Source organism: Gossypium raimondii, chromosome 6 (genome assembly GCF_025698545.1).
Source record: "Gossypium raimondii isolate GPD5lz chromosome 6, ASM2569854v1, whole genome shotgun sequence".
NCBI lineage: Eukaryota > Viridiplantae > Streptophyta > Magnoliopsida > Malvales > Malvaceae > Gossypium > Gossypium raimondii.
In genome coordinates, this window is record NC_068570.1 from 13,833,955 (window position 1) to 13,845,810 (window position 11,856).

The 11,856-nt window shown below is 28.8% G+C and overlaps 1 protein-coding gene across 1 annotated transcript; it reads left to right on the plus strand.

The window, feature by feature from the left end:
• The first annotated feature begins 6,801 nt into the window (after window positions 1–6,801).
• On the plus strand, window positions 6,802–9,170 carry LOC105773969 (protein TIFY 10A). The gene is made up of 4 exons (XM_012596219.2): window positions 6,802–7,246; window positions 7,750–8,217; window positions 8,303–8,360; window positions 8,693–9,170. Exons 1-4 carry the CDS (start codon window positions 7,084–7,086, stop codon window positions 8,793–8,795), a joined length of 792 nt encoding a protein of 263 aa, XP_012451673.1. The 5' UTR covers window positions 6,802–7,083; the 3' UTR covers window positions 8,796–9,170.
• Window positions 9,171–11,856: the final 2,686 nt, after the last annotated feature.

The following is an 11,856-nucleotide window of genomic DNA, read 5'->3' on the forward strand; positions in this document are numbered from 1 at the left end:
TTACTAAAATTTTGTATGTTAAATATCACTAAAAGACATAGGCATAATAATAAATTTAGTTCCTAACATTTACTCATTTTGTCATTTTAATTCTTATTCTTTTTGGGAAGTTTTTTACCCTCAAATTGCTTGCCTTTGAATAGAAAATTGACTGAACTATTAAAAATTTAACGACATTGATGTGCCATTCGCATGGCAAGCTACATATAATTTATAAAAATTATGAATCTAGACAACCATTTGTCCACATTCATTCTGAACATGGTTATTTAAATATTAAAAATTATAAAATTATTTTTAAAACATTAAGATTATAAGAAATTATAAAAAATTAAAAATTATAAAAACTATATACATGCACATGTAACACATTTGAAGAATTCAATTATATACATACATATATGCATATTTTGAATCAAACTGATATCCTATTTTATTAATTTCTTATAATTCTTAATTTTTCATAAATTTTTTAGTTAAAATATAGTCACATATATACCTAACCTTTGATAATAATTTTATTAGTTTTAATTTTTGTTTTAAAAATAATTTACTATAATTTTATATTTTTTCATAATTTTTAAACCACATTCAAATTGAACCTAGACAAAAAGGAGTCTAGGTTCATTTGTTTTGGACAATCATTTGTCCAAATGCATTCTAAACATAATTTTTAATAATTTAATAATTTCTATAATTTTTAATACTTTATAAATAGTTTTCTATAATTATTTTAAATAATCATATTTAGGATAGGGCAATTTACCATTAAAAGCCTTTTTTTTTTAATTTATTGAAATGGGCCCGGTATTTTATTATTTACCGAAATGGGCCATTTTCCCCTAAAGCGCGTCCATGTCAGTACAAAGTCAGGAGACGTGTCAGCAAATCGCGTCCTCGTCAGTGCGCTTTGCTGACGTGGCAACAAATCGCGTCCACGTAAGCGCGATTTGTGTCCACGTCGACAAAGCGCTCTGACGTGAACGCGATTTCCCCGCGCGTGAACAGTGCAACGGTCATTTTTTTTACCGTTGCCCCCCAACGGTAAAAAAAATCTATAAATACCCCCACCCTTTTTTTTTCACAAACTAATCCTCTCTCAATTATTTTATCAAATTCCTCTCAATTTGCTCTCAAATTCCTTCCAAATTTCTCTCAAATCCATATTTAATCTCAATTTGCTCTCAATTTTCTCTTAAATTTCTCTTAAATCCCTATTTTTAAATAATTTTTAAAAAAAATTATTTTTTTAAAAATTTTTTAAGAATTGACTCGTCTTGATAAGTGCATCCACGTAGGCGTGATTTCACAAATTCTTCTGATAAAGCATCTTGCTTGAAGCGTTTTTATACTATTTGCTCAGAAACGTCAACTCAAATTTTTTTTTTCTAGGACCTACTATAGCAAAAGCGCGTCCACGAGGGCGTGATTTCACAAATTCTTTTCATAAAGCATCTTGCTTGAAGTATTTTTTATACTATTTGCTCAGAAACGTCAATGCGAAATTATTTTTGCAAGACCTACTGTAGCAAAAGCGCGTAGACGTGGGCGCGACTTTAGAAATTCTTCTGATAAAGCATCCTGCTTTGATTTTATCTTAAAAACCCATAAACACGAAACGTAATCCAATTTTGAATAAATTATAATTAATTTAATTAGAAAACCCTAAACCCTAATCCCTTATTTGTTTACTTTTTCTCCAAAACCCTAAAAACCCTAAACACTAACCCTAAAAATTAAAAATCTAACGTGGGAAAAACGGGGAAAACGCATCCCCAGGGGCACGCTACGTGTCAGCAAATCGCGTCCACGTCAGCGCGCTTTGCTGACGTTGCAACAAATCGCGCCCACGTAAGCGCGATTTGTGTCCACGTCAGTAAAGCACGCTGACGTGGACGCGATTTGCTGATATGTCCCCTGACTTCGCGCTGACGTGGACGCGCTTTAGGGAAAATGGCCCATTCCGGTAAATAATAAAATACCGGGCCTATTTCGATAAATTTAAAAAAAAAGTGACTTTTTTTGGTATTTTGCCCTTAAGGATAAACCTCAACCACCATTTGTTGAGTTTCCTCCTTTTCAAATAATTATAAAATATTAGATATATGTAATGTGGTTGGATGATTAGTTACGTTAGCAACATTTCATGGTCAAATTTGGTTAACAAGAATCAAGGGCTTCATTGTGCAAATCTTTTATGAAGTATTAATTGATTTGTTCTATTATTTGCTAAAGGCGGTTTTTACCGTTAAGCTTTTGTAAAATTGCTCATAATTGTGAATTTCATAAATTTGACTTTAATTTTTAAAATCTGATTTTTTATAATAATTAAAATATATATAATTAAGTAATAATTTATTTATAATAAATTAATAAAAATCAGGTGCTCAAGTTCATGTATTTACCGATAACTAGGTTAGCTTTTCCGCCTTCATTAAGTTTGATTATCAAAATTTAACAAATTATGTTAAAGAGATTAAGGCATTGTCTCGAGAGGTCAATTTTTGAAAAATACTTTTTGTGTTTGGACAAATAATAACACCTTTTTGGGGTTAAAACAAAGTTTTTAACCCTCATTTTATCATCCAATATTCTTTTATGTAATAGTTATATCGGGATATATTTAAATTTCTTTTAAATATATAATCTTATATATTCAAATAAATTTTTACAAAATATATTTTAATTACTTAAAAGTTTTAAAATTTATATTTAATATATCAAAATATTAAAAATAAATCATTTTCTTATATTTTATTTAACATTTTGGGCCAATAACCAATAAAAGCCCCTTTATTTTTAAAATTACTAAAATGGGCCAGGTCCTGAATTAATTACCGAAATGGACCATTTCCCCCTAAAAACGCGTCCACGTCAGCGCGTTGTCAGGAGATAAAGCAGGAAAATGTTTCCTCAAGGGTTTAGGATTTTTTGCAATTAAAGTTAGGGTTTTGGGGTTTTAGATTTTAGGGTTTTAAAGAAAAATTAAATAAATAAGGGTTTAGGGTTTCTTAATTAAATTAATTATAAATTTTAAAAATTAGATTAGGGTTTAGCGTTTATGATTTTTAAGGAAAAAATCAAATAAATTAGGGATTAGGGTTACTTGAGTAAATTAATTTTAAATTTTAAAAAATTGATTAGTGTTTAGGGTTTAGGGTTTTAAGGAAAAATCAAATAAATTAAGGTTTAGGGTTACTTGAATAAATTAATTATAAATTTTGAAAAAATAGATTGGAGTTTAGTATTTAGGGTTTTAAGGAAAAATCAAATAAAGGTAGTTGTTATTCGTTATATATTTTAAACTCTTCTAAAAAATAAAGTAATAAAATTAAATGTTTTTAGTAAAAGTTAAATTTATTAAAAGAATTTTTAATAATAAATAAAAAATATATATATATAATGAACTTTTTATTTTCAAAGTTTAAAATAGAAAAGAGTTTTTTTATGAAAAACAGAAAAGAGTTAAAAGTTTATATATATATATATATTAAATTTATCTTTTGCTGTAATTTTAAATTTATAATAAATTAAAAATATTAATATAATATAATATGCAAAAATACATGAAATTTAGTATAATACAATCATATTAATAATAGAATGTTTTAGGGATAATAATTCTTTAAGGTCTTAAGATCATGGGTAAATATTTTATTGATTATTAGTGAATGATTTATAAATAAGTATTAATAACTTTATTTAATGGAAATTAACATAAATTTTAATATTTTAATATTTAATATATATTTTAAACTGTAGAAGTTTAAATTTAAAATTTGAGAAAAATATAATAATTGTAATTAATATTTAACTATATTTAAATAAAGTTAGACTTAATAAATAATTTATAATTTTTTAAAATTTATAATTAATTTAATTAAGAAACCCTAAACCCTTATTTATTTAATTTTTTTCCTTAAAACCCTAAAATTTAAAAATTCCAAAACTCCTAAATCCTAATCCTAATTGTAAAAAACCCTAAACCCTAAAAAACAGGGAAAACGCTTCCTTGAGGAAGCATTTTCTTGCTCTATTCCCTGACAACGCGCTGACGTGAACGCGTTTTTGAGGGAAATGATCCATTTCGATAATTAATTCAGGACCTGACCTATTTCGATAATTTTAAAAATAAATGAACTTTTATTGGTTATTTACCCTAACATTTTTATACTATAAATGACATTGTATTTTTAGTTTTTTTATAACTATATTAAATACTTAAAATTTAAATCAAAATGAAAGAAAACATCGAAGAAAGAGTCATAAATACAACAATTATGATGTGAAAAAGGAAGTGATACGTGTATAGAAAGAGAGAAGGGTCACGCTTTTTTCATGAGAATGGAGGGACTGTTCCCACAATACCCCAACCCAAAAAAGATTCGTTTAGGTATGGTGCCGTAATTTCCCCCAAATAGAAGGGTGTTTCATCAGTAAGAACCCCAACCCACACACCAATCACGTGCTCCCTTTTTACATCTCCTCACCCTCACCTGTCGGCTCGCCCGTGACTCTTTTCCAAATAAAAAATTTTATTTTTAGGAAATTCAACTCAACCTCATGCAAAAACGGGGGACCCACCATTGCTGGAGAAAAATACATAATAAAGAAAAAAGAAGGAAAAAAGGCGGCAATTCTCATGTCACCCTCACGAGAAAAATGTTCCTCTTCAATCCCCCTCTCAATATCTGCCACGTTTAACTTGAAGAGGTGTGCGGTGCGTGTGCACCCACCACCAACCTTATCTTCCTCCGCGTTTCTCACATCACTTTGACTCTGCCTTTCCTCTTTTTTTGTGGTCTAATTTTGCTTTCACTCCTTGTACTCTTTTAAAATATGGTCCTTCTTATTTTTTATTCCAAAAAATTGATTTATTATTTAAAAATACTGTTCAATCTCATTAAATTGTATTATATGTTATTTTAAAATAACCCTTTTTCTCTCATGATATGAAGCTGCTTGGAAACCATATAAGAAAAAAAGTGTAAACCTTTACTTTTACTTCTCTAAATCAATATTGAAAATCTTGCAAGCCTATATTTAAATTCAACATTTTATTTACTTACTTTGACCATCCATGTGTGTAATATTGGTGGTTGAGTAATTTTTTATTTTAAAACCGTTACATAATTTAATTTAATAGAATTTTTTCGACGGTGTTATTCCTACAATTAAATGTAGAACGACTAAATTTCAAGTATGAAAATTAAAACATATATTTAATATAGGTAAATTTTATTAATAAGATTGAAAATAAAAATAACGATTAAAGTATAACAAAAGTAAATAATAGTGTTATTTAAATTATAACTAATATATATTCTAAAATAAAATATATAAATATATGTAAAAAAATTTCAAGAAGGAAAATCTTATAGGAAGGAGTACTCCAAAATTAATCACAGTAATAAAATTCACATACTAAAATTTGGAAGTCATTTAAATTATTGAATAAATTATATCTAAAGTCATTGAATTATTAGTAAGTTTACATTTTACTTATTCAACTTTAAAATGTTACGAAATGGTCGCTGAACTATTCGAAAATTTTCATTCAAGTCACTGGACTATTTGAAAGTTTTATTTAAGTTGCTAGATTGTTAAATTTTTTTTAAAGTTCGGCTAATGAGCTCTAAGCGATGATTCGACAATTAGTATTTTTGAAGAATGGAAGAATATACCTTAGATATAAATTGATCTAACGGTCAGTGTCGAAGATTGGAGCAAAAAACTGTTAGGACTTTAGGTCACAGATTCGTGATGTTCAAAGTTATTCTATGAAAAATAACTATACTATAGAAAAGATTGGGAAAGAAAGCTTTCAATTAGTGTAAGTGGTATGAATAAAGAAAGCTATACAACAATGGATTTAACATATTGGTGACTAAAATGAACTTTTAAATAATCTAATGACCATTTTGTAATTATTTTAAAATTAAGTGCTCAAAACTTAAATATACTAATCCTAAATTAATGTAAATAAGAATAAAAATGGTGTAGGGATATTTGGCGCAGGAGGCATCCAAAGTTTGCAGGCTCCTATTGGGGAAAGGGGCATGTGGATTGGCACATGTGCAATTATTATTGGAGAAAGCAACGTGCGGTTGCCTCTTTTGAGATTCAAGGAAGGCAAGAGAAGAGAAGGCGGTGTTTGTGGCGCCCACACAAAATGAGGATTATGCACTCATTTTAAATTTTTATATTTAAGCTGACTTGTTTTACAAAACTACCCTTTTTTCACTAATGAACTTTTGAAAACTTTGATCAAAATCATAAAGCTCAAAATATTCTTATTTGTAGAAAAAATCTAAAATGAGAGGAAAAAGGAAGGAAAATATATTATAAATATATAAATAATAATAATATTTTGTCATACCACCATTTTTAATTAAGGTCAAAGAGAAAAAAAGAAAAACTTAGACACCAGTTATGAAAAAAATTATTTTATTTTCAACCTCATCTCGAAGACTAATTGAGTTTTGCTATCAAAGTTGGTATGAAATTTATAATTTGCAACTTTGTAATTCCTAGTGTTTAATCAAACAAAAAAAATAGCCCCATATTTTATTTTTTAATTCAAGTGAAATGAGTTATAATTGTTTTAATAATAATTTAATTAAATCCCTATAATCAAGGAATTTCGAAGATACTTTTACCAATATTAAAATATCAAAAAATAAACTGATAAAACATCGCCGTCGACACAGATACAGAAAAGAAAAAACAAAAGAACACGTGTTCAAAATCCCAATCAAAGGAGACGAGACGATATAATAGTGAAGCGCCCTCACGAGTTACGAACCTGTAGGAGCTGCACCCCAAAATCTCCTTTTTTCTTTTTTCAAGCTTAAAAAAAGCCTCATTTATTCCTCGTGCTTTTTAACCCACCTTCCTCTACCACCTTTGTTTTTTTCTAAGATTAAAAACATAAATAAAATCTCTTTGCTTAGCCTAACATCATATTTTTCGAACAGATCCTTCGTTTAGCTGTAAGTAAAGTTTTAAAGATCATTCTCTGAGAAAGAACCCCCCCCCCCCAAAAAAAAACAAAAAGAGCAAATAGTTGGGATTCTGGTTTCTATGAATATGTCGTGTTCACCGGAATTTATGGTTCAGAAACCGGCGAGGTCACCGGAGAAGACAAGTTTTACCCAAACTTGTAACTTATTGAGTCAGTACTTGAAGGAGAAAGGTAGCTTTGGAGATCTAAGTCTGGGTATGACATGCAACGTTGAAGCTAATGGTATGTTCTTTAGTTCTTTGTATTTTTTGGTTAAACTTTTTAGTTTTGGATTAATTTCCCGTTTTAAAGCGGTTTAATTGAATCAATCTTCAAGCTCTAATCTCTCTCTCTCTCTCTCTCTCTCTCTCTTTTTAAATAAAAAATAAAAAAATGGGTTTTAATAGTCAGATCTGAAAATCAGAAATTTCAAATTGACATATTCATATTTAATTGTTCAAAACAGTCAAAAAAACATGGCCTTTATTCTCTCGGTCTCCCCAGAAAATAGTCCAGGAAATGAAATTAACCATGTGCGTATAGGGGATTTGAATCATCATGTTTGGAACAAAACTCTGTTGCGATATTTATCCCCTCAATTTTATATTCTGTTGCTAAAATGCCCTCTTCTTTTTCCATTATAAATACCCCCAGTAATTCTGTTATGAAAGCATACAACTAGTAAAGAAGGTAGTTTCAGAAACATAAACACCTAATGTATCGTTTTATTTATGGATATGTTGCAGAGACTCCCGAGATGCTGCGTCCCACCATGAATTTGTTTCCTGTCAATGGGAAATCCGGTGATGATTGCCATGCGGCGCCTCCTCCTCGGAAACTGAGATCCATGGATTTGTTCCCTAATCAAGCTGCTTTTTCATCACCTAAAGATGATGCTCTGAAAAGCAGCATGAACAAATTGGGTTCTTCAGTGGAGCCTCAAACTGCACAGATGACCATCTTTTATGGTGGACAAGTGATTGTGTTCAACGATTTCCCGGCCGACAAAGCTAAGGAGATCATGCTTTTAGCTGGCAAAGGCAGCTCTCAAAACAATAGCTTCAACCCCAATCCTCCCCACATCAATGCCCCCTTTACTTCTACCATAGCAACAAGTCCGGTTGAGTCCGGTATCGGGGTTCCTCCTACCCCTAATTTCAGCACCACGGTAACTCAAGAATGCATTCGATCTGCTCAGCGACCCATTCCCGGCGGTAAGCCTCATTGAAGATGGAATTATGGTTTGGTACTTTCATGTTGTATTCAGGGTTCTTATTAGTTGGTGTCTATATTTTGCAGATCTACCAATTGCAAGGAGAGCTTCACTCCACCGGTTCCTTGAGAAGAGAAAGGATAGGTAGGCATCTAGAGATCAAATAATGGAAAAATTATATTTGAGAGAAAACCTTTTGTAATTTGTTTTGACATAGTGATTTGAGTCAATTTTTGTGTCCTTGATTCTTTTTGATTCATGTATCCTACTATTCTTTTATTTTTTTCATAGTCATTTTAGAAAATTTGATAGAAAAAAGGGGTGAGGGTGTGAGTGTTACATCTTGGTGACTTTAGGAATTGAGTCTTCCCATAAATTGTTGTATTCATCAGGATAATAACATAATGCAGTTTTTACAGAACCAAGTTAATGTTCCCTTCTCTAATTAGACAACTTATTGTATGATCACTTTACAGGATGACCACAAGTGCACCATACCAGATAAGTAACTCCACAGCATCTTCATCCAAGCCAGGCAACGACAAGTCATGGCTCGGTTTGGCTGCTCAATCTCCGTAGTAGTCCCAGCCGAGTTGAAAATTTTCACTTTTTTTGAGGCTTATTTATTAAGCCTCCTATCCCTTTTTTAGCAGGTTTTAAGCCTGTTTTGTTTTTTCCTCAGCTGTCTATTGGTTTCTAGTTATCGGCTCTTAGATCCTAACTCTCAATCAATATCTCATTATTAGATAAATGTAATTATTTTTCTATTGATTTTTTAGTTGATATTACTTTTGGATCAAAGCTTTGTCCATCTTCTGCACGAGTGATCGTGAAGTATGAAATTGGGTGTTGAAGTATAAAAAAGCTGAAGAATCTGGAATTAGTACTAATGTGAATGGGGGATTGGGTAGTGTTGAAATTTCAATATCAAATCAGTCAAATCGTTATCAACAAGTATGCTGCTTTATTGATTTGCCTTTTGCATCATAATCCCTTTTGGGCCCTGTTGTTTGATTGGAAGTTTAAAATCTGAAAACCAGAGATATGTCCACAGCCTATTTCTTAGTTGGACAGATAATGTTTTCTTTTGTATAGGAAATGAGTAAATAATTTCATTTCATGTTCATGAATGAAGTGTAGAGTCCTGATATTATACAAATTTGAAGAAGCTTTTACCATGCCAAACGCATGGCAATGGAATACCTATGAAATTGTGATCCTGTATGATTTTCAATCTCTTTTTTTTTTTTTTCCATTCAACAAATGTAGATTATGATATGATATAATGGGGCATAGTTGTATGTAGTGTAGTCCACGTACACTAGTCAAGCAGATTATAGGAGTAGGTTTGGTGATACATCCCTTCCCTTGTGAACCTCCAATTTCAACTTTAAATAGTCAAAAAGTTCATTTCAAATTCCTCTCCATACTGAAATGAAAATTTCAAACACACATAAAACATATTTTCACAATAGTTTAATTTAATTTAATTTAATAATAACATAATATGTTTAAAGATGTATACATAAATTTTGTGTGAATACTAACTTAAAAATTAATAACAAATGAAAAGGTATGCTTTTTTTTTAAGTTAAAATCTTTGGTGAAATCTTTTAATCTTTAATGGGCTTCAACTCAAGTGTCATCTAGACTTGATATTAGATAAATGTATTTTTTTAAATAATCGGAAACTTGATCTTGAAAATAAATTTGGAGAGTTGTTTTCTTGATATTATTTGAGATTGATTCAAAAGTTTGTTTTCTTAATATTATTTAAGATTGATTCAAAGGGTTATTTTCTTGATATTAATGTTGTTTGCTTCAATAATCACGAGATTTGATCTTAAAAATGAGTTTAATTTTTTTGATCAGTTGAACAAGATTGGTTAGCAATTTTCTTTAAAACTAATATAGAATTCTTTAGAATTTCTTTGAGTTGTTCAATTTCTTTAGAAGTTTATTGGGATTTTGGAGAAAGCTTCTAATCTTCAATAATTTTCTCTCAAGCTTCAAGAAATTTTGGATTTTTGAACTTTGTGAAGTAGCATTAAATGGTTTGGAGGTGATCTTCTTTAGAGTTCTAGTAAGTTAATTAAAGAGAGATATTGTAAAATTTACATTTCTCATTTGAGTGATCTACAAGGATTAAAATATTTTATTTATTCTTTCTCTCATATTATTTTAAATTAATTAGAGATAAAATAATTATTAGTTAAAAGGATTTAATTTCTTAATTTATCTTTTATTAATTAATTTAATTTAATTTAATTAGAGATAAATAATAATGACACATGATGAATTTTGATTGGTTCAAAAGCACAAGTCAATTTCTAGGAAAAAATGGCTTATTTTTCATTGATAAAGTATTTTTGTTGTTGTCCAAACTGTTTTTATATGAAACAAATATAGAAAAATAAAAAATATTTTTGTAAATTGTTTTTCATGAAATAAACTCATCCTAAATTTAAAATTTGTGATTATTCAGATGAAATTCTATTCATTTATTTAACTTATAATTATTTTTATTTTTATGAAGTAAAATAAATATTTTAATTTTAAAATAGTGAAAATGACTTAAAATTTTATATAAAAATTAATTTTCAAAATGAATATATGTAAGAGTTATTTATTATCTTTTAATTACTTGAAAATTAAATTTTAAAAATCCATTAAATAATATCCAAAAGCGATAAAACAATGTCTATTTTATCAAAATAATTTCAAAACACAAAATTTAGAATTAGTATAAAAATCAATAGCCAAACTAAATTATGATAATCAATTCAATTGTTTTAAAAAATAATCGAATGGAACCAAATTATCTTACCTCTACTTTTATTTAAAATTAAAATAAATAAATAAATAAAATGGGGTAGTCCATGTCGAACTCATCATAAGCTCAATCTATTCCATGGATATAGATGCCATATTCCCTAAAGATAAATTTATCAAAGGATAGCATTTTCAACAGTCAATAATACAATTTGGCATTGACTGTCATTTCCCTTCTTTCCCCTTTTTTAATAAAAAAAAATTGAATTTCATAAATATACGAATCAAAATTTTAAACAGTTTTATTTTTCAATCTTGGACATTAACTGTCAAATCAACTTATATTTAATGTATGTTTTTCTATTTATTAATGGGTACTGATCCATCGTACCGATCATCGAATCGTTGCTTAGAACTCACTAGCCGAGCTTTAAAAAAAAAAAAAGAAACTTAACTGCCTAATGACTTAAATAAAAACTTTTGAATAGTTTTGTGCCTTGAATAAAAACTTTTAAATAGTTCAATGACATTTTATAACTTTTTAAAGTTGAGTGACCAAAATATAAATTTACTAATAGTTTAGTAACATTGGATGCAATTTATCCATAAAATATTTACATCTCGTTTTGGGATCACATGCCTTGTAGAAGAAATTATAGGTGATTTTTAATGGGTAAGTACACTTCAACCCTTGAACTTGGCAACTATTATTTACTTGGTATCTAAATTATTTTAGACTTAATTAATATCTAAATATGGATTATATTAATCAAGCAAGTATCTTTTTAGCTACATGAGTAACGCCGTTAATTTCGACACGTGTATTAAAAAGGAAAATATTTAAATTGAATTATCTTTAACCTACTTT